This window comes from Embiotoca jacksoni, unplaced genomic scaffold (genome assembly GCF_022577435.1).
Source record: "Embiotoca jacksoni isolate LCO1_2020_lvr unplaced genomic scaffold, fEmbJac1.0.p SCAF_3, whole genome shotgun sequence".
In the NCBI taxonomy this organism is placed as follows: domain Eukaryota; kingdom Metazoa; phylum Chordata; class Actinopteri; family Embiotocidae; genus Embiotoca; species Embiotoca jacksoni.
Genome location: NW_027185381.1, coordinates 19,442,528 through 19,470,403, shown reverse-complemented (window position 1 = coordinate 19,470,403; position 27,876 = coordinate 19,442,528). Strand labels below are relative to the sequence as shown.

The 27,876-nt window shown below is 39.8% G+C and overlaps 2 protein-coding genes across 4 annotated transcripts in view; one reads left to right on the top strand and one right to left on the bottom strand.

Annotated features, from left to right (window-relative positions):
* The window catches only part of LOC138206205 (excitatory amino acid transporter 2-like), a 29,770-nt gene extending 25,068 nt beyond the window's left edge, over window positions 1–4,702 (top strand). For all 3 annotated transcript variants that reach the window (XM_069162768.1, XM_069162767.1, XM_069162769.1), the window contains exon 11: window positions 366–4,702. In XM_069162768.1, the coding sequence (XP_069018869.1) occupies window positions 366–437 (72 nt within the window). In that variant the 3' untranslated portion in view covers window positions 438–4,702. The remainder of the gene's footprint in view (window positions 1–365) is intronic.
* Window positions 4,703–6,153: 1,451 nt separating this feature from the next.
* cd44b (CD44 molecule (IN blood group) b) lies at window positions 6,154–19,661 on the bottom strand. Its single transcript, XM_069162919.1, has 8 exons — window positions 19,497–19,661; window positions 11,707–11,872; window positions 11,118–11,260; window positions 10,913–10,978; window positions 9,288–9,749; window positions 8,448–8,531; window positions 8,199–8,277; window positions 6,154–8,084 (listed from the first exon to the last, which is right to left on the bottom strand). Exons 1-8 carry the CDS (start codon window positions 19,561–19,563, stop codon window positions 7,871–7,873), a joined length of 1,281 nt encoding a protein of 426 aa, XP_069019020.1. The 5' UTR covers window positions 19,564–19,661; the 3' UTR covers window positions 6,154–7,870.
* Window positions 19,662–27,876: the final 8,215 nt, after the last annotated feature.

Sequence of the window (27,876 nt, the reverse complement as noted above, 5' to 3'; positions counted from 1 at the left end):
GAATGTTGTAAGGGATTATCTGGCAAGTAATTGAATGTTTACAGTCATGTGTATTATCTAAAACATTTACCTCAACACCTGGCCTTTAAAAACGGGATGTATCAGAATAGATCAGTAAAGTTGCTTTTCTGATGACATAAGAATAAATCATGGTCAGTCACAGTTTATAAGTTTTATAAGCCTGACTGACCAATCAGATTTTTTTTTAGCTGAAATTTGATCATATTATCTCACAAGTGAGACTCATTAATGCAATGTTACTATACATTATTTTATCCAAAGATTGATAGCAAATGAACTGTGGTTTTTTTTTTTAATCTGTGCCTTGGATCCACTGTTTAGATCTCCCTGCTAACTGCTTGCAGGTAACCTCAGCCACTAACGGCTCTGCTGCGGAGTGCACGCTTGTTGAGGAGGAACCATGGAAACATGAATAATGGCAGCACAGAGATCCCCTGCTCCTGGGCTCCACAAGCTTTCCTATCTGGTGATAAAAAAAGAGTGAATGAAAAGTCACACGAACAGAACTACTAATTTTTTTTTTATGTAGTTTAGATTTCTTTTCTTTCTTTTCTTTTTTTTATTAGTCCCTTTAAGAGTTTTTGTAACTGTCTATCTGACTGATATATAATACTAATTCACTTAACCGTGAAATGATAACATAGGTATACCTCACCTGTTAGAGCGCAGTTATGTCCTGTATAGCAAATACTTGCACAACATACTTCAAGGCTTGAGGAAGGAAAGAAAGGAGAAAAATAAAGTTAGATAAGATATTCTTAGCAATACAACCTGGTTCTACATTTATATAAAGAGAGAAGAAGTGGCTGTATAACTGCACTGAGACCATCTTCCAAGTTTCATGAAGGTGATTCATTATTCTAATGTCAGAGGATGAGTGGGAGTTAGAGCATTAATCATGACAACCAATGTAATTTGGACTGAATTTCCCTGCTTTACATCCCTGTCAGTACCATCACAATGTGAGCAGAAGCCCACTGCTTTTACTTTTCAGCTTAGTCTCTTAGAAGATAACAGTCAGTCTTTAAAGTGCATCTGACTACAATTATGTTTGCCCAATATTAGCCACTATCCCAGAGGACTAGCAAATTGATGAAAGGGTAGCAGTCAGGGAGAACAATAGATAAGAGGAAAAACCACACTGAGCCTCATAACCTACAAGCACTATTAAAAGTAAAATTATAAAGCACAAATCATACCATGGAGCCCGTTTATATCCCCCTCTTTGTTTTCCTTGTTATGTCTACTGTAAAGAAATGGGACTTTTTTTTCCTTTGTGTCACCTGTTGAGTGAGATTTAAAACTAATTTGTGTTTGTGATAGAAAGAGAGAGAGAGAAAGCTAGGGTTAAAAACATGACCAAGTCAATTATAGGGACCAAACAGACAGAAAATCAATCAACTCACAGAGGCCTTTGAACTGCCTCTATGACGTCATCCGCAACACATTCTTACATTTTCTTAAGTCGTCCATTTAGAACTGGCTGGCGCAGCAGTTTGATGTTATTACTTTTTCTGATGAAAACTCAAAACTTAATGCTTAGAAAATCACTGCCCTAAATATAAAACTTTATACAGAAACTTCTCTTAAACCCCCCAAAAAAACTTTATGATGCCAATGAAATTAAAAAGGTTCAAAATAAACCTGTAAAATATGACATTCCTTAATAAATTGTAGCACAAGTAAAATATTATATAAAGAGCACAAATAAAGTAAAAGAGCACAAACGAAACCAAAATGCCAATTAGGTTGATTTTCAGTCAGTGGCATAATCAAAGTCATGCATATTATTGCTCCATGTCGACACGAGTAAAAAAAAACAAAAAAAAACCCCCACTATAAACACAATGAAAGTAAGGTACTCAGGCTTGTATGTTTACTCTTTTACAGGAAAAAAAAATCTTATAATCCTAGAATGTTTACTGGCTCTCTGAAGCTTTTTCACCTCAAGGAAATGGCCTCTTAACAGCACAACTTTTGAAAGCTTTGACTATAAGAAATGTTAACAGTTTATTGCAAAGGTCTTTGTTAAAAGAAAGTAATATTATAAGATGATTATATGACAGGAAGGGACGTTTCCTAGCACATATAATAAAGCACACGCACATTTTTTCCAACTACATTCCAGTGGTTGAACGCTGCTGTGAACCAGTGTAGTATCTGAAAGCACAGACAGATTGAACACTGCCAGAGCACACGTCACCAGAAACATTAAAAAAAAAGAAAACAGTGCAGCACTCGGCTGTTAGATGGATTCTTGGTTTGCACAAACAGAGACAGATCATTGATATAACACTCTTCGGGTACACTTGCCAGCTTCTTGTTTAGCCAGACCTAAAAAGGTAAACAACAATATATTTTTGCCACCAGAGCTCAAGACTGTTTCTACAAACCCTAGATGCTGCAGCTGTGTGTCCATAACAAGGCATTTTAGGAAACCGAGAACAGAGAAATGGACTCATATATACGCATAATGACAGAATGTTGCCAACTATCAGGTAATAAAAGTATAATCATCTCATAGAACCAAATGACTTAAAAAGGTGGCAAACACAAAAACAAAGCAGGACTACTGGCTGTTAATCTTTTTTAGCCTGTGTGAGTGAGAGGTGAGACGTCTGCGATGTGGGTGTGGATTTGATTTCTTTATCAGCATTGTATCCTTCTTGTTTTTTTTTCCATTTGTTCTAAATGATGACCTTGCCTTGAAGGTGTTCACTTCAAACAAATGCCAATTAAAGTAGAAGTAGGAACCTTAACACAAGATGTAGTGCAGCACTCTGTGCTTTAGTTCCTGAAAACACACTCTCAGAAGACGTCTTTTCTTTTCTTTTTTTTTTAAAACTCGGCTAACAGAAGTGTGCTTTGATACAACATGGTGCGCACTTGGTGTTCTGCTCAACACACCTTATAGACTGACGCATATACACACACACACACACACACACCTGTTTTTTTTTTCCACATGCACACATATAAGCGCACATGCAAACTATTTTAAACCTTGAAGGTCATGACATCTATAAGTGTAATCACTGCACTGACACCCTATTAGGCTCTTTGAGCTTCATCTTTTGACCTTGTGATCTTCAGGAAAAAAAAAAAAATCTCTCCAGCAAGGAGATGATGCAGACCAGCGTTACCGATGGGGATTGAGTGTTTGACCACTATTATGTTCAAACTCACAGTCTTAGAAGCATGAATTAAAAGAAAAATTATAATTATTTTTTGCACCACTATCTTAAAAAGCATGATATTTTGAAGTGCCTCCTTGCACTTTGTGTATATATTGTAGGTAACAGATGTTTTTTTTGGGGGGTTTTGTTCCTTTTTTTCTTTTGGGGGGCATTAAAATGGTATGTAGGAATATAGTTTCATTGCTGTGACATTTTTAATGTAATCCTCTAGAAAAAAAAAATCATCTATGTCCTGAGTAAAATTAGACTAGACAAAATGTATAGAGGAACTCGTATAATAAATTGCTTGTTTTTTTTATTCTCTAATAGCTGTTAACTAGTTGTTTTACTTACGCGTCACACACCAATATATAAATATTTTTTTTTTTTTTGTATCTAATGTAAGCATTTTGAATGTTTGTTCCATGAAGATATAAGCAGTGTGAATTCATTTTCATTGTACATACATAAATATATAATTGTTCTGTTCAGCGGCAATGCAGAATATTCCAGAAATTACAGTGATCCTGGAACGAACACTGTTTGCATGAAAAGGAGAAAGAAAGACAGTGAGGAAGAGCGAAATTTAAAAAAGAAAAAAAGAGTAAGGGGAAGTTTCTGGTTTGATAAGGGGGCCAACATGAGTTATTTTGGTGGAAATTACTGTGATAAAGGTTCTTGAAAAGAGAGACAAATAAAGGAAAAGGTCAAATTTTCCCTGTATGTAGGATAGAGCGGGGAATCAAACACAGCCTATCGGTTGTAATGAGTGAAGGAACAAACAACATCAATTGTATTTAAATGCCTGTTCCAGTTTAGAGCAACATTCCTCAGGTGGCTCATCTGAAATATTTTCAAAGGAGTAAACTGGCTTTAGTCTCAGGCGTCTTTGTTTACCTGGTGTATGTGCATTCAAAGCTGCAAGACATGGATATCTAGATCTCTTAGACTCTGTGTTAGCCTTTCTACATTCCACATCTTCTCACGTTCGACCTCCGTCATCTCATCAACATCACGGAGGTTTATAGAAATCCCACTCAGTAAACTGCCTTTACTCCACTTGCCTTTTTGCTTTCTACACAGAAACTATATGCACAAACACCTGGAACCTGCTCAGCTAAGTGGTACTGATTACATGGAAACCGATTGACACGACATAAGATTCAGTATTTCTTCAAGCTTGTCCTTTTCCACCGAAATGTGTCTTTTTGAAGAAACTCCTAAAAAGAGCTGATAACCTGTCTCACTCCTGCCTACAATGTGCTTTCCTGATCTTACTTTTCGAGGCCTTCCCTCTTTGTAAAGCTGTTGTAATCTTGATGTAAAGGCAGGGAGTATGTGTGGGGGAAATACACTATTGAGAAAAAAAAAAGACAAAAAAATAAATCATGAATTCTTTCCTCAGTCTATGGTATACATAAAAATCTGTTTCTACATATCAATAAGTGTTGTACCTTTGGTGTACATATACAAATATAACTAATAAATGTTGATTCATAACTAAACTTGGCTGATCTCTGGAGATTTTTTTCAGAAGGTATGAATTTTTTTCTTGTTACATAAGTATACAATCCCACACATGCCCACGCATAGAAATACATTATTTATGTTCATTTCAATTGATCTAATTATGACACCCAGACTGTAGAAAATCTAATTTTTACCAAAGCATTACTCCAAAAGGTGAAATATTGTAAAATAAGTGGATTACATTGACTATTATCTATTTACTTAAGGGCTAAAAAAGCTGAAATGGACAATAAATTGTTCGATGGCAATTATTAAGCACATCTAGCCTGCTTTGTCATCGATATATTTAAAGATTAAGGTAATAAGTAATATCGACAATTTTCCAGGGGGACCCACACTAAAGAAAAAAAGCTTTGCTGAACACAGGCTTGTGAAAAGAGGTCAAATGTGAACTTTTAGGATAGCTGATGCAATGTGAATGAACTCCAGACCAAACACTCAGATCCAGGATGGTTGGTGCTAGATTGGTTCAGCTGTAGAGATGCACCCCCTAAACTCTACACTGCTACTATTGGTTGTTTCTCTGTCTGTCATTTCATCCCCAACCCTATAATCTAAGCCCTAAATTTGACCCTCCCACAACCTAACAACAGCCAACCAGAGTTCCCTCCCTGTGATCCAATCTGGCACCAGCAATCCAATAGGTGTCCCATGCCAAGTGCAAGACACTGAGTTTGAGGAATGTTAAGTTTGAAAATTGCTCTCTAGAGGTGATGGCCCAGGTGTAAGCAAGAGGTAGTATGACACCGCACCATTATCATAGAAGAAAATTTGCCGTAACTCTACTGTTAACTGTCTGAAAAGTGTCTTACATAAAGTATATTACATGCAATATTTGAATAAAAGTTCACTTCTCCAGCATACTTTTAGCTACATGCAAGCTAAAACATTAGACTTTTGTTGCTATTTGCTGGCTGATATATAGCCATTACTCTCCACTGCATCACTGCTTATAAAGCTTTAACAAGCACGAGCAAAACTAGTGCAATATAGTCACAAAAATTCACTGAATGTTACTCCACAAATTATGGTTGAGTAGGAAAGAGAATGCATGTTGTTCTCAATGCCCAAAATTATTGCAGCATTCCACCTGAGCAGCTTCATGAAAGTATTTAATGACTTAGTGCAGTGTATAATAAATGCATGCTGAAAAAAAAACGGTTATTGTTCCCTCTTGTCAGTTTGACGACATTGCATGCATTTTAATACTGGAGAGATGCCATCTCCATTTTTCTAAATGACTGTGTCACTCTTTGTTTTCTGTGTTAACATGTTCTCGCATGACGACCCTGGTGCCATGGAAACCTCACTTCCTCTTATGTGGTAGCGATGTAACCACTTGCCTTTTCTGTCATGCCATTCATCCGCTTCCCTTTGTATTCACACACACAGAGTAATCAGTGAGCGAACGCCACATTGTAGCATATCTATTTCTATACACATTTATTTCATTCATGACTTTACAAATCTTTTCAGCGACATATTTTGTTAATATTTCATAAAACTTGCCTACTCTAATACATTTGCTACTTCTCCTCCAAACAAATCATATAGGAGCAAAAATAAAGAAAAAAAACCGGAACAAGTCAGAAACATAAATCTATTTGCAATCACTGTATATTATTCAGCTTTATACTGAAAACCAGGCAAAAAAAATAAATCAGCTGTCACACTAGGAATGATATTGATATGACACAATTGTGATATATTTTACCAATGAGAAGGTCAGTAGAAAAACTGCAGCATTTTGTTTACATGTGTGGATGTACAAGAGCGGCTGGCACACGAGGCTTGAGCAAGCACACAAGCTTCATTCAGGACACCCCCTTCCCTCTGGGTTAAAGAGACAGTGTTGTCACAGTCCCTTTCTTAGGAAGAAACCTTTTACATTGCTGTGTTTACGGCACATAAGCTCCCCATTATCGGATGTGATTGAGTTCAGTATTATACAGCTAAGACTCTGTCACATACTTGTCAAAATTTAGCTTAAATTTGCATTAAATTTGCATTAAAAATGATTGTTGTACAAGAGATACTATCCGATTCTTACATTTTCTCTTTCTTCACATCTACATCATCATTATAACTCTTCTTATCCTCAGGATAACTTTAGGGTATCATCATCTCCCCAAATCAGTATAAATGTATATCATATTAACTGACTTCAGTAGGGCATAAATTGCACAATTTTCTGTGATATACTTCAAGTTGATTCATGCAATATCCACTCCACTTTGACTATTGCAAAATCCATTTACAACTGTTTTCCTCAAAGGTACAGTTTCTAATTAAATAACTCTCAAAAACGGAGACATTCCTTTACTCAAAAGGGATATGAAGCCCCTCCCAACCAAAAACAAAAACAAAACAAAAAGCACTGGCAGCTATTGCTAAGTCAATTTCAAAACATGTACTTTATATACATAAATCAAGGGAAAGGGAATCAAAGCTGCATAAATTAAGGTAAGTGAGACCCTCAGTTTTCTTGAAAATGGAAAAACCAAATTTCAGTCCACAGGCAATTTTTGAAATATACACAAGCCTACAACAATAAGCTGATGAAACAAACAAAATTAAATACATGAAAATCGTTTTTTTTTCTTGTATCTCAAATTAAATAACTCATTTATCATCAATGATTTATTATTTCTCATTTAGGCTGAACAGCCCAACGTTTTAGGATCCACCAAATCTATAAAAAGGAGATCCGTTTCTAACCAATATGTTCTTCACAAATCACCCCCCCACCCACCCACCCTTTACACCCAAGCCTGTCCAGCCCCATCAAAAACAAAGCATACAAATTCACAAACACAAGAACGGACACAAAAACACATTCCCACGCCCTTCTGAACGCCTTTCAGTCCTAACTAACCTGACAGAAACAAAATGGTGCACGTGTTGGTTTGAAAGACGTGGTCCCACTGAGAGGCCTCAGCTGCAGTACAATCTCTCTATCACACTCATATCACACTCATCCAATTTTACTCAGCGTCCATTCAGTGCTGGCCACCAAAAGCAGTTTTAAAACCCCAGTGTTCGGAGCCCCCAAACCCCACCTCCCTACTCTCCCACCCACCTCCTCACTCTGACTCTCCTCCCCTCACCAACTCCTTCCTGTCTGTCTCTACACTCGTCTCTTCTCACGCCAGCTGCTCTTTATCTGGCGACTCCTCCAGCGTGATAACCGTGAACTCCTCCGTGTTGCCGTTCTCCTGGATCTTCTCCTTGTTCATGAGGGTCACCATTTCCTGCTCTCTGTCCTGGTTGTGGGAGCCGGATGCTGATGCTGCTGCCCCGTTGCCCTCGCCTCCATCTTTGGATGTGATCATCAGGGTTTGTTTCCGGCCACACCAGCTGCAAAAGCACAATCAGACACACAAATTTATGTTTGATTTTTGCCATCTGCAGCAAAATATGTACAAATTTGGAACACCTAGGTGTTGAATAAATAAATAACTCAAGCCCTACCTTTTTCTTTTGGCAACAGCTGCACATACAAGAAGAATAGCAGCAACTGCCACAATCACTCCAATAATTACCAGCCAGTCTGGAGAAAGAAAAAACAAGCCGTGTTTCAACAGTATCAAAACAAATAAAAAAATCACTGTCCGTAAAGAGTGAATTCAAAGTGGAGTGTACTTTTCCCAACATGAACTTATTTGACTGCGGTGGACTTCAGGGTGTTAGAAGTATACGTGAAGTAGAATTATTGCTCACTTGATGAACCACTGTCATCCTGTACATCATCCTTAGGCACAGAAGGACCCATGACCCGTCCCCGGTCATTAGGTGATGGTGGAGCTGCAGTGCAATAAAACAAAATTATACATAAATAGTCATTTACTGACATTTCTTTCTCAAAAAATAAATGCAAACATTGCTTTCCAAATTAAATTACCTTAAATAATATTTTTATTTTCCTCTTTGGCACCAAATAGTGTACTTACTGCAAGATATATAATAAGAAAATTCCTTTTACCTTTACTGGATCTGTCTAAAACTGCTATGTCTAGTACTGTTATTTGTCTGAAAACAAAACTAATTATATTCAAGTTTGGGCCTGAATTTACTTGAACTCTACATATGTTTCAGTGTCTTCAGCTTTTTTTCATTTAGTGTGTTAGCAAAATTAACAAATCCACTCTGCAGCTTAAACTGACACAAGGGGGCGTCCTAAATTCTAAAAGCTACTACAGTCCTTCCAAAACCTGTTGAATCTGATGTCATGATGTGCTGGTTTTAAAGCATAGTTTCATGCACTTTGAATACAAATTAAGTTAAGCATTGCCATTTTATATTCATGGTTATACAGGGGGTAGATAATATAACAGGAAGCTTGCAATAAAATGCATTCGAAAAATTACTAAAGAGCTGAATGAGCACTCATTCTCTTACATACCGTCTTTTTATTTCATTGCAAAGCAGTGATTTTTTTATTGCATGGTAAAGGAATGCATGTGTTATTTGATCCAAATCCTGAATGTGGTGAGCTGGAATCATACACACAACTCTACATGTGCTTTGATTGTAGGTTGCCTTGCTTTGTGTTTTTCTTACACTTTGTTCGAGCATCCTCTCCTTCCCCCCCTAACTTCTCATCGGGTTGCTCGTTGGGATGTCGTGTTTCCTCTGTCACCCCAACAGGGGCCGTTGGAGAGGCTCCTTCGTTCTCAGGGAGAAATGGCTGCATCCCTGATCCGGTAGTCTGGTCGAGCTCTCCAGGAGTGAAAGTGGGCCCCACGCTGCTGTTCCCATTCCCTCCAAAGGCATTTTCTTTCGCAGCAGCGTTCTCTGTGGTGGCCTCCGGCTCCTCCGGCTCCTCCGTACTCAGTTCTGTTGGAATGGTAGTGACTAGTGGATTCACACCTATCTCGTCCCCAAAAACATCTTCCCCGGGGGCTGCTGTGGAGGGACCACCCTCACTATTAGCAGCATCCTCAGGTTGTGACTTTGGAGTTGTCTCTGGCTCTTCTTTGCCTTCTGGTGGTGTTGGGACCTGAGGCACCGGTGAGGACTCATCTGATTGAAGAATAGAAAGGATTGTGAATGATTACAGTCACACAAAACTTGTGATATGTTCTGTCATAAAACAGTGTCAAAATCTATCTAGATCCCATTTAATAGTGTTACACATTTTAACTACATTCTCTTTTGGGATTCGAACTTGTCTTTATTTTTTTCATTTCTTATCATCATTCCACCACTTTTGTTACACAGCTTGCATGGAGGACTTTTGCAGTAAAGTTGAGTTTCTGACAGTCTTATACTCAGCAACCCTTCATAAAATGTTATAACCACAGTGTATTAAATAGGTAAAGCAAAATTATTGAACGATGCCTTGTCAGACAGTAGAAACATAGACAACAATAAAAAAATAAAATAAAAAAAAAAAATTAAAAAAATTGCCCCGGCCGGTATTTACATATAAAATACAAAACAAGTGTTATTCAGCTTTCTTCTCTCTGGATTTTAAACAGGTTTCATTATGCTTTTTAAAATTACTGATAATTGACAGGGCATCTATGTTTTGTGAAAGCATGACCCAAATTGTATCAGTATTTATTCTAGTGCACTTTTTTATTTATATTTTCATTTTGGTATCACTGCCACATCCCAAGTAAGTACATACTGTCAAATGTTCGAACCATTTTTTCTATCATTGTGCATTCACAAAGCATTATTATATAATTCTTCTATTTCTTTGTAGGATAATACACAACTTAACAACCTATAATGAGGCCATTTGAAATGCTGCCTATGAACGGTCAGTGGTTGGTAAAGTGATCTTTTATGAGCACTCATGTCTATAAAAAATGACCTCACCCTGCAGTCTTCTTGTTCACCAGGAGATGATTTGGGTTAACCGCATGTCCTACCTCAGGTAAAATAGTTGGGAGCTGAGAGGATGTCTTGTTGACTATGGAGATGAGGTCATTTGGTAACTAGACCGAGGTGTTCCCGGAGGTTTTATTTTGCCCTCTATGCTTACAGTTGTTCAGAGAATTATGCAATCCTGCAATAGGATCCTTCTGTGTTAGACGCCAAATATGAATACATACTGGATAGTTACATATTACACTACTTTTAATATTTTTTTTTTAGCTTTGGTGTCATTTAACTGTATTTCAATGTGTGAACTTGGGATGCTAAATGTATTAGAGTAAGGGGAATGCAGTACTAACCTGGTTCATCTGAGGGTAAGTTGACATGCACTGTAAAGGCATTACTACAGTTCACCTCGGGCCCATCTGGTACATGAGAGAGCAGGAAGAAGACATTAATAAAATGGAGAAGCAAATAAGAAGGTCTATGCTGTAAATATATGACATTTTGTGTATGAGCTTCACAGACAAAATGTAACTGACTATTTCCTGTTGGTAAAGTCACCTCTTTCATCATAGCAGTAGGCATCATAAGGATCTCCAGCTTTTACACGTGAATTAATTATTAACCCAGTCATGTTCTTTGCACAGTTTTCATGATGCGTGCGTCTGAGAATGACGATGCTCGCATTGTTGATCCAGCCGTTCCTGAAAGGACAAACCATGAATATTTGTTGATACAGAATTCAGTTGGCCTCCAATCACAGAACATCGCACTGGAAACAGAAGTCACTTATGTGGTGTAGAGAAGTAGAGACAAATACAGTTGAGGAACAGATGGTGGTTTCATTCATTGGAAGTGCAATGATGGTGATCGAGTGTATTTAAAGCTCTATTATGGGGTTTCATTATGATGAGTGACATCATTTCTCGTGACTTTTTAGAACTGAAGGAATTAAAGATGTGAGCTAATCCAATTCATTGCAAGATCTTTAAAATGTAGTGTCCATACTGTAAATGTTTCATCATGAATGTTCAATCTACAGTTTTAATGACTTACAGATAAAAATTCACAAACATTGTGTTCAACTGTTCAGTTAAAAAAGTATTCTTAGCAACAATCAACACAAATACTTTGTTAGACAAAGCTTCACCTGCAGGTTTCCATGCTTTTAGCATAGGCCTCCTGGACTTGTTCTGGACTTGCCAAGATGCTGTTCAGCTGCTCACACACTTTCACAGACATGTTGAAGTCCAGGGAGTGACGGCTTTTTCCTTCAACCAGAAATACCCCAGCATGGCTGCAGGAGCGGGAGTTCACTAAGGGGAAACATATACAGAAGAATATGCATTATTTTACAGGATTCCTCTTCATTGTTGTTTGTGTCTTAAAAACTCAGCATAGGTTTACTACCCATGTTGCTTTTGACATGACAGAATTAACTCAATAATTAGGAGATTTTCTTTATTGTTCATTGATATTTTGTTTGCATAATATTTGGGGGATCCAGGGTTTGTCTTTTTCACCTTTTTTTTTCTGACTGAGGAAAACAAACTATTTGTACAAAACCATGATGGTGCACATGAACACTTCTACAACAATAAGATATATAATCAGTAAAATCTTGATTTGTACATATGTAATGTGTCTGTGCCAGTATACAAGTGTCACGAGATGGATGAATTATTCCATGTTATTTTCTGAGAGTACATCATAAGACAGGCAGCAATGCTTTGCCTTCGGGCTTTGAGGATTTCCGCAGATTTTTTTTTGTTCCAAACAAAGTGTGGAAGAAATTGTACAGAATTAAACAATACTGATACTTAAGAAATTAAGAAATAAGAATTGCCAAAACACCACAGACTGTCTAAAAGGAAATTATACAGTCTTTGCAAGTGTAGAGATTGTTGTTCTTTTATTAAAGGAACAGTGTGTAGGATTTAAGAGGAACTGTTGGCAGAAATGGGATATAATATTCATAACTATGTTTTTATTAGTGTATTATTACCTGAAACTAAGAATTATTGTTTATAATCTTTGTTCAATTAGAATTAACCATTCATTATCTACCAAAGTCATTAGGGTTCATCCTCTGGGTACTATGAATGTCTGAACCAATTTCATCTCAATCTATCTAGTTGTTGTAGAGATTCTTCAGTCTTGATATGCTACTAATACGGCTAAAAATTGTAAAAGTATCCAATTTGTAAACACCTGGCTGCTTATTTGGTTCATTTAAAAGATGAATAACTATTTTACTTTTTCCATGCAAACATCATTATGTGATCCACACCAGGATTTGTCACATTACCTGGATTCTCAAAAGGACAGTAAGTTTAACATTAGACTGCCCATAATTAATAATAAGTATGAACTGTACAGCCCCAATTTAAATCATCAATTATTACTAATTATTGCCACAAAATATTCATTTTTAGTTGATTATATAACAGAGACCGTGAATGATGAGCAGAGTCTTGTTTTGTGTCTGTTGAAGTCACAGTTTGTAGGTGATCCAGACCTCTAAAGAGCTGCTGCTGGTTGAAATCACCAGTGTTCATACTGAGGTAAACAAATGCCGGATTCCTGTCTAGACTGTTGTGCAAAGGATGAGCTGTGGCCCTGTTTGTCAACAGTAAAAAGCAAACAAAGTAAACTATGCTAATGGGAAACTTTACTATCGCTCTCTTATTAGTTTCAAGTTGCAACAAACAGCCCTATTCATGTTTTGATATAATTCAGAAATGCTTAATCTCAGTTGTATGCCAATAATAAGGGCAGCATTTGGTTTTGTGACATATCCTCCTTGATTTATTCTTATTTTTTAACTGGCTCTTTGCCTTTCTGGAAGGCGGAGCAGGGACTTTCACTATATTTGGTTTTCATGCAAGCATTCAATAGTTATTATTGACTCGAGACTACAAAAACAGCCTATGAATTTATCGGATTTTGGTGGCCAAACATGATCTTCAAAGCAACATTGATCAGTTTAGATCAGTGAAAAGCTGAACAATAAAATCTGGTCACCCTTGCCACAGAGTGCCTCATGCCCATTTGTGTCACGTGAGCACATTTGCATATACGTTTGGTCGAGATCTTTCAAGAAAATGACTCTCCGAAATGGAAATGACGACAAAATGCAAACTAGGCTGAGCAAATGAGCAGATGAGCAAGCAACAGCTTGTGTACACATGGTTACCACTCCTTTCAAAAAAGCCACATGTTCAGCTCACACATGGACTTCACAATAAAAGCCAAAAAAAAACGGTTGGAACTGACAAGGAATCAATTTTAGAGTTTAAACACCTGAGGATTTTTCTGTAATAAGCAGTTTAACATTTGCTCTGAGAATAAAAGACAGATACCACCTGGTAAGTGTCTGCAATGTAGTAACTGGGGACACGCAGCTCTCATGCAGGATATTTACTCTTGACATAGTCATCATTGTACAATTACCCCTCCCACGTCCCAAAAAATAAAATAAGTTTAGTGCATGAGAATTTTTGTGGAAGTCCATTGAAAGTCTTTTCAAAAGCATTTCATTCCTAATTTCTGGTGGTTTCAAATTTCATGGGAAATCATAAAGTAAAAAAATGTATTATCAAAACCCTGAAAATTTGATCAGCAAACGGATGGGTTATATCTGTGGAAGCTTAACATATCATTCTGACTGAAAACAGACAGCTGATAAATGGAGGATCCTGTACGATAAATCTCACAGATGTAAAAATGCATTGAAATCTGCAGTGTTCGTGCGTAAGAAATGAAATGAAAAAAAAAAAAAAAAAAAAGAAGCCGTTTGTCTGTTTGGTATGTGTTGTTTAAATGTGCTACTATAGTGACAAATACACGACTTGTGAAAGATGTCTTAAGCATGCAGCAACATCACACAGGAAGAGAGAGAGCACATAATATGGAGCAGAGTTTTTGATAGCTTTCTGCAGGGAAGTCAGGACACTTGGTTTAAAATCTAACATTTGGTCACACCCATAGTACACAGATTCTGAACAAATAGACCTCTGAGAGGACAAATGCACAATTTGTAAGAAACTTAATGCAACTCGTCCACAAAACTTACACTAAAAACATTTTCTTTCCTTTTAAGCTGAACTTAAAAACAGTAAAACATGCTCCTTCACAATAATATAACAACATACTAATATAAAGTAATGCCTTCACACTGTAATATACTCTAATACAATTGTCCTGCAGCAATTAAGTCAGCTCTATTGTAGATTTTACAGCGGTTTACTGGATAATAACAGACTCATTCTTCCCTCAGTCTCAATGAAAAGGGAAGTGCACTGTTTAGCAACCAACTGTACAGCTTTCTCAGCCTGTAGCAGCCCGACCATGACACATTTATTGCATTGGCGGATAATGAAATACTCGGGCCAGAAAAAAAAAAAAAAAAAAACAACATAATTTTGCCTAATGAAAATGTCTTTGTGTTGCACTTATCCAACCACAGCCATCTTAACTGCATGTACCCAAACTTTAAAGTATATCACCCCAAATATTAAGACCTTTGCAAAGTTGTTTTTTGTATTTTGGGAGCCTTGTTTATCTCCTTTTGGAGAAAGCTGACTTCTAAAACACTCAATATGATAAGAAAAACAGCCCACCCACTTTTCCACTTGCTGTTATGAGTAAACAGAGTACTCAAAGCAGCAGGAAGCTGAGCTCTCTGCTGTTAGTGGCAGTTGAGCAACAAGAGCAAAGGCCAACACTTGTATTGTAAAGTAGTTTCAGTTCTTTGCAGACGTGCACGCGAAACGAGCACACGCACACGCACACGCACATGCACACGCACACACCTGAAAGAACCTCATCACATGCTGCCACATGGGACTGTGTCCTTCACGGCGTAAAAAAACACAGACAACAGCCCTGGCCTTGCAAACCTGCCCGGAGAGATCAAAGTGAGCACAGTTTACCATCAGTGAGCTGAAAAGGAGGCTGACATGAATCTGAGGACTAATCATTAGTATGCAGAGGGAATGGTCATGGGTGTCTTTATACAGTCCAGAGGCCTGTTATGCCAGGACATTGACTCTCCCAAAGGCTCTATTGTCACCTGATTGAGTTGAAACCAAGGAGACTGCAGAGTCTGGATGTACAGAGCCGGAGAGAAAGAGAGCTTTAACGCAGCATCTTGCCAAAAACCTCCAGCTGCTCCAGAAGTAATTGACAAGCCCGACTCTCCACTCTCACTCCAGCCCCCCCTCCCCCTCTCCCTCCCACCTCTCTCTCATTTTGTCTTGTTTTCCTCTCATCACTCTCTGTTTGTCTTTTCTATGCCAGCAATAAAGTACAATTTACCCCCCGCGCACAGGTGCACAGACAGACAGGCAGATCACAGATGCACTGGCACACAAACACACTTAAAGGTTTCTTCATGGCTTTGTAGAGCCACGACACAGCGCGGAGCACAGCAAGAGAACCAGTGATGTCAAAATGAATAACACACACACAGCTCTGGCTTATCTTTATCTTCTCATCCATGTTTTCTCTAAACGCTCTTCGCTGAAAATGTTCTCACACAAGGTTTCTGAAAACACCCTGAGATGAAGAACGTCATGCTTGAACGGAGACTCTACTGTACATGTCCTTCTACAGCTGTGACATCCTTTTACCCACAGTTCATCAGCTGGTTTGGAGAGAAACCTTGTTTCCTTCACTGCCACAATGCTCCAGTGTCCTGCAATATCACACTTGAGGGAAGTTGCTCTCCACTGGTCACAACAAAAGGTCCACCGGGCCGGTGGGACAGGTGAAACATGAGATCAGGGGAAAATATGTCTGTGCGAGCGCGCACACACACACACACACACACACACACACACACACTCCCTGGAGGTCACCAAAAGCACTCTCACCATGTGATTTTCTCTATAAAGTGACATTTCCTCTCTCACTTTCTGTCTTCCTACACCTCCACCCACTGTGTTCACTTTTGAAAACTGAAAAGCTTCTATTAAACAGAACAGGCAAATGTTTTTTTTTTTTTTTTCCTTTTGCAGTCTTAAAGCTTCCCTCTTGATTAAAAATAAACTTTCAATTAATTCAAACAGATGATCTGTGTTAAGAAACTTGACCTCCAACATTCCTTTTAAACATTTAAATTTAAAAAATAAAGCTGTATGGAGTGGAACACTTAAACACAGGAGTCCTTTGACTGTTTGTTTTTGTTCGCATGAGTAATGTCTAAATTGATTTTTTTTTTTGTGGCTGATTTTGGAACCGCTGCTTAGCATAGCCGACTTAACCTACTGGGGGAAACATCTATTCCAACTTTCTCCAAAGTTAAAAAATAAACTAACCAAACACATCTGAAGTTATAAATTGTTAATTCATAGAAAAACAGAAATATATAAGAGACACATTGCTAGTTCATTGTTCCCCTCTGTTTCCAGTCTTTCTTCAATGGCTGAGCAAATTCCGTCTCACTTAGCTTCATACTTAATAAAAAAAAAGAGTCATATTGATCTTCTCATCTAATTATCAGAAACAATCCAAATTACTTTATTTCTCAAAATGTCAAACTACTCTTCTAAAGTAACAGTAGCACTGTTTTTAATCGATTATACTTAGCCTATACAGTATCTTGCTAGCAAAATTATGGAATATAGAGAATACCTTTTTATTTTCTTTGTGCTTCAAATCCAATGTATAGATCAGAGTCTACTTCTATGCTTTATGATAGTGAGTTTGGAAACTAAAGCCTCATGCAGGAGGATGTGTTTACTTTACAGTCACATTTTTGAGTAGTTTGGTGTATATAAAGAGGAAAGGAAGACAGAGGGAGTATGGACAGGGAGGCTGAACTTCACAAAATGGTTTTAAAAAGTAATTTATAGGTGTGACAGCATACAAAAAGATTGACAAAACCTGTGGTAGGAGAATTCCTGCACCATTTAGGACCACTTCAAGTTGAAGATAGACGATGAAGGACGGAAATTAAAGAGAGGAGAGGAATTATACAAGATATTGGTGCAGGGCCATTCAGCTTCAGGGTGGTTGGTTTCCAGCAGTGGGTACGTTGGTAGAGGAGGCCAACACGTGTCTGGAAGTACTCAGAGCTCATACAGGCACAAGCCCTCTTTGTCAGGGCCCAGTCCACGGGGCCTCTGACCACCCCTCACCTTGAAACATGACACGGACGCTCACAGGAGGGGTCGCTAAACCAAGGAGGCCAATAACCTGAGTGCATGTACATGGGAGAGGGAGAGAAGACTCCTGTCCAAAGAAAAGGTCGGTCTTCTGTGGACAGAATTCCTGTCCAGCAATAATTATGGTCAGACTGTTCAAGCCATAAGTGGACAATCGGAACATGTCATCCATACAGGAAACTCCAAAGATCCAAGCGCACAAGTTGAAGTTACAGGGAGTTTTGGGTGTGTTGCAAGTGCTGCTTATCTCTTCAATGAGATCAATAGTTAAATCTCCTACTTAGTGATACGTGTGAGAAATAGACAAATTATTAAAGAGCGAAAGTTTCACAGACATTTTATAGTCTTCCAATCAAATGGATTATTTAAATGCATTTATTACTTTGAATTATTGCTGCAATTATTGCAGAGGTCATACAACTACATATGAATTAAAATGGATTCAATTAACTGCTGGATAAAAAAAAAAAAGCCTTGAGGGCATTTTCAGACATTGCTTCATTAGAGATACCATTTTTATGTCAAATTACCTTCTTTTTATTCTCCCCAGACAAAACCCTCCATTGGTGGGCATGCACACAGCATCATTAAAAGCTTCCATAAATCTCATCTCGGTTTACATGGAAGTCTGGCCTGGCCACAAGTCCGCAAGTCCACAAGCCCCAGTCCTAATGATGTGCTTCAGGCAAAATGCAGCTAAAGGTCTAAAGTTCAAAGACAACGTCTGGGCCAGGATGGGCAGTAACCACCTCAGGACACTTCAGTTGCCAGACACCAATTACTCTTAACCCTCAGACATAGAGATACAGGCACAAACTCACACACAGAGCTCACAACTCCTCAACAGTTTAAGGAGCCTGAGGGGAAAACACATGTCGAAGCAGTAGGGGGAGAGTGGACCCACAGGGACCCAGAGATGTCTTTCCTTTCACATGCACTGCACATATAAGCTGGCTCAGTAGTCCCTCATTTGCCTTTAAAATCCGGTCAAATTTATAGCTTGATGCTGATTGTTCCTTGGAACATTGCCAGAAGGAGTCTTTGAGAACAACCCCACCACCAGTTCCTCAGGGAACAAGCCAGACAAAACCCAGACCTGTTTGATTCAACAACAACTTCACCTCCAGAGCTGTATCGCTCCGAGCAACAAATCCAATCAAAACCTAACACAGAAATCACATGTAGAAAAGAGAATGCGGAGACATTAAGGAAGGTGAGGGCGGGGGGGGATTTCTGAGCATCCTTTGTGTCAGACAATAAAGCATTAAGCGTGACAGCCTTGCACAAAAAAAAAAAAAAAAAAGAGAAAACAAATCTCTATTTCTGCCTCTACCTTAAAATAAAGTCTGCTTCTAAAAGCTATACTGATCATCCAAAACTCTGATAAATAAGGTTCAGTGTGTGAATGTATGAGACAGAGAATGAGCCAGAGCGCCTGTCTCCTTTGTGTCTATCAGGAGTCTCAGACTGTCTGTGCTGGTGTAGCACATGCTCTCTTGCCGGCATCCACTCATCCATTCTACAAGCAGCAGCAGCAGCAACAGAGCACAGCCTCTTTCTTTCACTGGCTTCTCTTTTACACGAGCTCTCACTCAAATGCTCAACAAGGCTCAAGAGGGGGGGGGGGGGGGGGGGGTGATACTGTCTGGTCCTAAAATCTGGTAACAAAGGAGTGTTGCCACTCAGACCGGCACGATTTAGGCAAAATAAGAAAAAGAAAAATCCACCAAACAAAGAGCCAGTTGCTGAGCAAAGGCACAAGTCTCCTCACCTTGAAGTGGTTCCGACCTGGAGGAGGCCAGTAATCCAAAGATGACCCCCAAGAGAAGAGTCCACATCCTGGGCAAAGCGTCCTGGTGATGGCTGGCCGTGCAGCTGGGCGTAAAGGTGTGCAAGAGTTCTCCTGTGGTGCTCCTCTTCCTTCTGCCAGGAGGGACTGCTGGTGTGTGTGTGTGTGTGTGTGTGTGTGTGTGTGTGTGTGTGTGTGAAAGAGAGTAAATGAGTGAGGGAGCAGTAAAGAAAAGAAAAAAAAAAAAAAGCAAGAGAGAGAGAGAGAGAGAGAGAGAGAGACAGGCAGAGACAGGCAGAGAGAAGAAACCCGGTGTAGTTGTGGAGGGAGTTGCTGTGAGTGTCTGGTAGCTGCTGGAGCTGACTCAGATTTTGCCCCAACTTTTCTATTCTCTGTCTGAGAGACACAGAGGCGAGTGGGACACGTGCAGAAGTGGAAGAGCTGTTCATGAGAGCACACACCCTTCTGCCTCTCCCACACTTGCCCCACCTCCCCTCCCGCCCCACCTCACACACACACACACACACACACACACACACTCTCTCTCTCTTTTTTCTCCCTGGCTCTTTCTCTCCCCTCTTCCTGCTACACTTTGTAATGGATAACAAGTAGGTGATCTCTCCTTCTGTCTGGGCTGCTTATCCTTGTCTCCCTCCTTCCCCTCTGTCTCCTGCCACCACCACCCCCCCCCTCCCACTTCCTCTTTTCATGTTCCTGACAGCAACAGTTTCAGCTCCATCTGGTCTTTTGTCCAATCCTCACTCCATTGTCAATTCAACCGATTTTCTTGTCTTTGCTCCCTGCTATCCTCTCAATGTCTCAGTGCGATCTTCTGCCACCAATTGAAAGAGGTCACATCCATTTCCCAGACACATACCCCATCTCAAAGTTTTCATAGATCCAAAACCGGAATAGAAAACGCCTTTACCTGCCTTGCACAACCGCACTGAAAGAAATGACCAAAATTATGCTTATGAAAATCTATTATAGATACTAATCTAAGTAAGGAGCCCTCTGATATTGAACTATGCTACATCAAAATATCAATACAACCAGAGTATTCACCTCTATCATAAAGAAACTTATCTGTAGTCTTACCTCAGGTTTAACATTTCCCTTCATCAGGCGATCGATCGAGTCATCTAAGGCTTTCGGAATCTCCCCGGTGACGTGTCTCATGCTGTTTGTATACGATTGTCTAATAGCTCAAACAAACAACTGTCATAAGAAAGCATGACGTTGTCTGCAATTCTGTGACTTCCCTACCAACCAACCATAAACAATGTCTAATGGCTCAGCATGGCCAGTAACTTCGTAGTCATGGGAACGGCACTCAAACAATGAATGACCTGGCCCTTTAGTTGAACACAGTTATTATTACACTCAAGTTCAGGACACTTACATCATAGTATTTTCAACTCATTTTTAAGAGGGGTTGTCATACAGAGAGATTTGAGGTACTGGACTGAGAGTTGGGGCTACTTTTAGATGGATAATAATTGAATTGGTATTTTAAGCATTTTCCTGACTGTGTGCGACATCGTCAAACTATACAGTTTTGTGACTTTACTGTTTTCTATATTTTTTTTGGGGGGGGGGGAATGCCACCCCGACTCACCCACTGCTGCTAGCAGTTTTAATTCAGTGACATAGCACCAATAGAGCTCCTCGATCACAATGATAAAAAAAAAATTCAGTTCTGTTTTATTTTTTTTAAATTTTATTTTAAACATTGTTTTAAAGACCACATTCATTAGCCTCATCTTATGAGAAAGTGATTGTTCTCAGACTGGAAGTCACATGAACGCAGGCGACTTCCAGACCCTTACAGTTATGCCATTCAATCAAAAAACGTAGATGCTTTACCAGTCAAAAACAGAAAGTTTAAACGAACAAGGCTAAGTAAGAGTCTACAACCATGCAAGGGGGTAAGTGAGGCTATACTTAAACACAAAAGTGTCTATAGCGCAGGCTGTACGTAAAAATGGACGCAGATTCTGGATCTGAAAAGTGAAGTCAATGCAGAAGTTCACAAAACCAGTGGGTGCTACTGGGGATCCTAAAAGCTACAATGCTAGCATATGTTAAAATACTGAATACACCAAAAACACAAATACTGGAATCAGAGTCACTAACATAATCTGAATCACACCGCTGATACTGATCAGTACAAAACATGCAGAAAAAAATAAATAGGTGAACTAATTTCTGAACAGTGCTGAAGACCCTGAGAACAATGCGCTCCCAATGCAGCACTATAAATAACCCTTCCAACCACTGATGAGGTCAAGCAGTTTCATAAGTGGTCATGGAAAAACAGTCAGATTGGTGGCCTGTGGGTAAAAAGCAAAGATAACGTATTTAATTGGAGATGCTTACTTTTAGTCTGAAAGAATCGAACTGCTGACCTCTACAGTACATCAACTGAGGGTCGAAACCATGTTCAATTGATGATCACAAAACATACTACATATTTAACCAATGATTTTAAATCCAAATGTAAATACAGTCCAATGATTGAATTCAAACTCACCTATGATTTCACAGGTTGAAGCAAAAAAGAAAACAGGGCATCAACGCAATTCACACTTCCTACCCTACAGATACTAACCACTTCCTGTTGCCATGGTGACGTTGAGAGCAATAAAATCAAACAAGCATGTTTACGCCATACAGGAAAAACTGTTTGGTTCACCGCGGTTTTTTTTTCTTCACGTTAACCTCAGTGAGGTTTTCTCATCATTCTTCCGTGGTGCCATTAATACATTCTCTGTGATACGAAGACTAATGTAAACGTGTTAACAATTTAAATGATGTACGGTCCAATCTAATATGGAACTACTGAAAATAAAACACTGACAATTAAAATCCAGGGAGACAAGAATGGAAAGAAAAAGAAAGTGCAACAGTAAGAAACAGTGTGACAGAGAGACTCTGAAGACAAATCGTTATCTAGTTAGAGAGAGTTTTAGAGTGTGTTCCCCTCTCAGAACAATGTCTACCCCAGTTTCTCTCCGGAGAAACAACATTGACACAAACTGCTAAGATGATCCAATCCTTTGACGGGTAGTCGGGTCGGTGTGTAACATTTGCTGTGACTGACAAATCCCTTTTTAAACAGCTGAACATACACACAGTCCCACACAGGCCAGACTGAATCAAGGAGACTCTAACATGGTCAACACTCCAGCACAACGGAATGCACAGAACTCTCAATCACGGTCAGTCTACACAAGTAAAATAAACTTGTTCACCGGAGTTGAAATCATCTTGCTTTTGAGAGCTCGTGTGAACATGAAAATGGCCCAACGAGGAAGTAGGTCATGTTTCTCATTCAAGTATTAGGTGTTTTTTAAAAGTCAAGACGGATAAAGTGAATTTGTAGCCACATAAGCCTGACTAGTGGTTTGAAAAAAAAAATCGAGAGTTAACCAAGGCTCCGGGGTTATTATCCGGCTATCAGAGCTGTGTCACGTTACAGTGGAGGTGAACAGCTGTATACTCCACATGACTAAACCCTGAATTAAGCATCAGACTGCTGAGTCAGCCAACACGCAAAACCGGGAAGGGGAAAAAAAAAAAAAGAGAATTTCCATGATGGTAAAGCAGTGAGAACACACACATACACTCTCATCAGACGTCCATGTGGTCGGGAATCCTTGTGGTAGTGGCTGACTAATGGCACCACATCAGCATTCCGATTAAGCAACGTGCCTTTTTCCCTCCGACCAGCGCACTGGAATGTGAGTAGAAGAGTTTGCAAGATGTCCATATAGAGTAGCGAGATGAAATGCGCAATTCACAGTCAAAACATGCAGTGAAAATAAGTGTTTGCACAGATGTGGTGTACAGAGTGGTTGCCCAAGGGCCTCTCTTCCAGGGCTTCTGTGCATTGTGTTGTTGTTGTGGTGGGTGTGTGTTGTCTCTTTAGTGTCGCAGCTTCTCTGGTTGGCTGGAGCTGAACTTCGTCAAAGAATTAAAGGCAGCTGGCCACTGTCTCCGGGTTATATAACGCCCACCTCAATTTGGTAGTCTGGAGGTTCCCTCTTTACTGGCTTCTCTTTTTGCCCGGTTAGAGCTCTGAATTTGCTGTGTAGTTTATTTAAGGTTATCTAAGTTCATGTCAGTCTAATTTGTTAGTATTTTTTTTTTTCTTCTTTTCTTTAGTCGTTCCTTTAGCAGTGCAGAATCTTTGTTTCAAAGATAGCGAGTTATGAGTAGATTTTGTGAAGGAAGTGAGGATGAAAAGGTGTGATCTTTTGGGTTTTATGAGACACATGTTTGTCTTCATCTGGATAAGAATCTTATTGTTACTACTTCCTGTTATCTGAACTTTAAGGTTTTTACAGAGAAGCGTGAGTATCTGTGCTGCTGCTGCTCGGCTGGAGGCCTCTGAGTAGGTGAGACAAGTTATTAGGACTGCGCCCTTGTTGTGTATCTTTGGCCGAGCTCTGCCTCACCCTGCAGTGTCGCGGGCTGAATGAGCTATCCCGGCGTCATGGGAGCATGACTGGACTGCTTCAAAAGGCCGGGCTTTGCAACAACAACAAAGCAAGGGCCTCATTTCTGTTTGGGTGCTGGGGCAGCAGAGAGTGAGTGTTAGGACAGTGAGTGTTTCAGCGTGCTGTATAGCCAAATGGAATGTCGTGTGGCATCCGCACATTCAGTTTGCACAGTGACAAACCTCAGTAATCTCACAGGTGAAATGTTCGCTGATGCTGCATTGATTTATGGGACATTTAGATGAGTTTCTTTTCCGAAGAGTTTAATAGGAAGCCTTAAGTTGAGCTGCAAAGGAAGCTTTTTTTTTTTTTTTTAAAGAAATAACATCAAGGCTTAGACTCAGACAGAAAGAGGAAGTAGAAGTACGCGGTGGTAATTTCACAGCTGTCTTTCTGAGCACGAACAAAGTACGCATTTCAATTAAACAGCAGCTGAATGGAGAAGTGCTGGTAGTAAGGGAAAATGGGAGACCAGAGGAAATCCTGTCAACAATGGTTGAACAAACTTGAGCGTGAGATAATGTGGATGAGAGCGAGCCTCTCACCAATGCTGGTGATTATTCGCAAAGCCCGTTCACACAGGGAAATACTGTACAGCATGTGTCCCTGTGAGTGCGAGACCAGGGAAAAGTAGGAACTTCTGAGAGATAAAACAGACTAAAAGAGATCAATACAAAGATTTATGTTCCTTTTAGAAGTGAGCAGATGGTTCAAATTGATTCTTATTTTATCTTTCAAAATGCTGCCTTCTTTGAGAAGATGTAGAGATTTAGTAAAAATCTCAGATGGTTCAAATTGATTCTTATTTCATCCTTCAAAATGCTGCCTTCCTTGAGAAGATGTAGAGATTCAGTAAAAATCCAACTGATTTCACTTGAGTTGAAAGTACTGCTAGTACACACGTGGTTCAAAGCTATAATATATAGGCCAGGAGGGCTGGGAGGGGCTGGATGCTGGATTTGGGAAAGGGTGGGGTGCAAACAGAGGGACTGCACCACACGAGCCCATCCCATGCTCGTTGTTGGCCAGTCAAGACGCGTTGCCATCCCTCACTGGATGTGCAGTCGAAAACCCTCAGACATGAAATTCAGTCATTAGTGCCACTTCTGCTATTTGGACCAACACATTCGTCAGATTATGTATCTGAAGGGCATCCAAGTATCAGCACAACAGAGGTACACACTCGCCCTTTTTGGTCTCCATAGCAACTGCCTCCATCACTCGGAAACCATGCTGTGCGTCCATGAGTCTGACCTACACGCCCGCCCGGGCCCCTGCATTATCTTCGAGACCCTGCAGACACAGTTCATCAAAAAAAACTTGCCGGGAACAAATCTGATTGTCTGTGGGCAGGTCTCCTGTCCAGCTGTTGCACGAAACAAGATCGCTGGGCAGAGATTGGCGGGCGGCCATCAGAGGAGTAAATGTCAGCCTGTGACACGAAAGCCAAGGAAATGTCAGAATCTGTTTTGCTGCGTTTGCAGAGCTGATATTTGAAAAGGCATTGTTCAACCGCTTTACTTAACAGCTCCAGCAGCTGTCGAGCCGATAGCAAAATGTTACGAAGCAGGGAGGCGTAATAAGAGAGCACGATTTCACCATCTTGACATGGGTACCAACAAAGTGCAGAGAAAGTGAACAGCAAAATAATATCGCTTCGACAAGAATGGTCTGCTTCGCACTCGTTAGGCCTAAAGGATATTGCATGCCAACAACATAAGGAGGCTCTGTCCCGATACAAACGTCACGTCAGCGCAGGACGTACGTCGGCGCAGGAACACGAGACAGCGTTTCTAAGAAAATTGACACGTGGTTGGCGGCAGCTCTGAGCACTTTGACACAGTTCGCCTGTACTGTACTGTAAAGTAGCGGATCTGCAATCCTTAGTAAAAAAAAAATAATAAAAAAAAATGCCAACACATGGTGCGCATACACAAACGTTTGCGTTCTATCCCTGCTGTTTTTTTTTTTTTTTTTTTATGTGCTTTGACAGCAGCAGCACACATTGGTTTTACCTTCTCAAGCAGCTATGTCAGTTTCTGAATTTGACTCGATCCGGGTTCCATCTGTGAAGGCCGTCTATCTCTTCCCAACAGATGGTGAAGTTGGAAAACGGAGCTAAATACTGAATACAAAACAGCGGCTGGATTATGAACATCTCACAGAGAAATAACACATTTATAGTCAATGGGGAGGAGACAACTAGATATGAAGAAAAGGATTAGATGGACGCAGGCTGAGAAGAGGTGATGTCGGATGATGGGATATGGCCTCTAATGTGTTAACAAATTGAATATAATTTACAAAATGCAATGACTTTCTAATCTGGCAAAAAAAAAAATCAACTGAAAGAAGTATGAGTGATTACAAAAGTAATGTTTCTAGCAGGGGTCTCCAACCATGTTTTCTTCTAAGAGCTACTTTGACAAAATGAAAGTGTCCAAGACCTACTCATGTTTCGTAACATTTATTCACATAGCTGAGCTCCACCCAAACCAGGTGAATGAGCACCTTTTATGTGAACAATAACAACTCCGAGACTCTTCTCACATTTTGCCTAACAACAGCTTAAATTATACCTCGGCGGCCGACCCAGGTAAGTCTACGCGTGGGAAACGTCGCGTATTGTTCGAACCTTCTGCGATCTACTGAGCTACTGGTAGCTCGCGAGCTACGGGTCGGAGATCCTCGTTTATGGTGACATCTTGTGTTTTATTTATTTACAAACAAGAAGAACAACATGACAGTTAAACAAAATAGCATTATCACAATATTTTTTTTTTTTTTTTATCCAAATGTTGTGTGGTGATTATGGCTCCGGTTGAAATGTTAAATGGCATCATTTTTGTCTTGTCACTTTGTATTTGAGTGCACTTTGCCTTGGTAACCAGCACTGCGGAAACTGTCTGTGTGTGTGTCTGCAAATGGCTAGCAGAACAGTGAGCATACTGTAGAGAACAGCTGGCCTGTGCCAATTGCCTTTGCCATCCCCATCTTCCCCCCCACCCACCCACTCTATCACCAATCCCCCCCCCCCATCCCCAAAGTACTCATGTCTGTGTCCATGTCTCCCTCTCTTCAAAGTTGAATCTCAATCTGATGCCACAGCAACCATAGAACAAAATGTCCTCGCTCCACAGTCATTGGAAAGTGGTTGTTAAGTGAGTGAAGAGTTGCAGTAAAAGCAGGATAGTCGGGGGAAGGCAGTTATTGGAGTCAGTATCAGGCAGTGTTTTTCCTCTACGGTCCTGGCCAGGATCACATTAAGAATTAACGCAGTTCCTGTACCTCTGTTCCACTGCTACCTGCAAAATCCACGCCTGACCTCAGGTCATTTATATTCTAAATTTAAATGGAGAAAACCCATCTTGCAAATTAGTCAATGCTGCACCTAAGCAGAGCCAGGGATTCGGCCACGATGTCTTTTTGCCTTGTAAAACTGCACTACTTCAACTGCTCCCATAATCTGATTGTATAAGCCTGTAGCAATATGCAGTGTGTAAAATGGAAATCTAAACTGGAGACTTGAGAAAGGCTAAAATAAAAATCTTCCGCACTTCTGCTTTAATCTCAAGAAGAGACGACGTCAGTCTGTTTTTGCATATCTCAGATAAGCTCTTTCCGACCTGTGCATGTAAACAGCTGTTCTGTCCATGCTTACAGCAAAAGATAAGCATCTGCCAGCAGAGTCTGACCTGTACACTAAACCAGGCAAATTATCTTAATTGGCTTCTATGAAGTGATTATTATGTAATCTCTTTAGATTCTAATTAAATAAAAACACACACACACACACACGCGCACACAGCTGTGGTTTCCTTGGTAGCTGCTACATGAAAACTGTGGAAAATGAGTTTTAA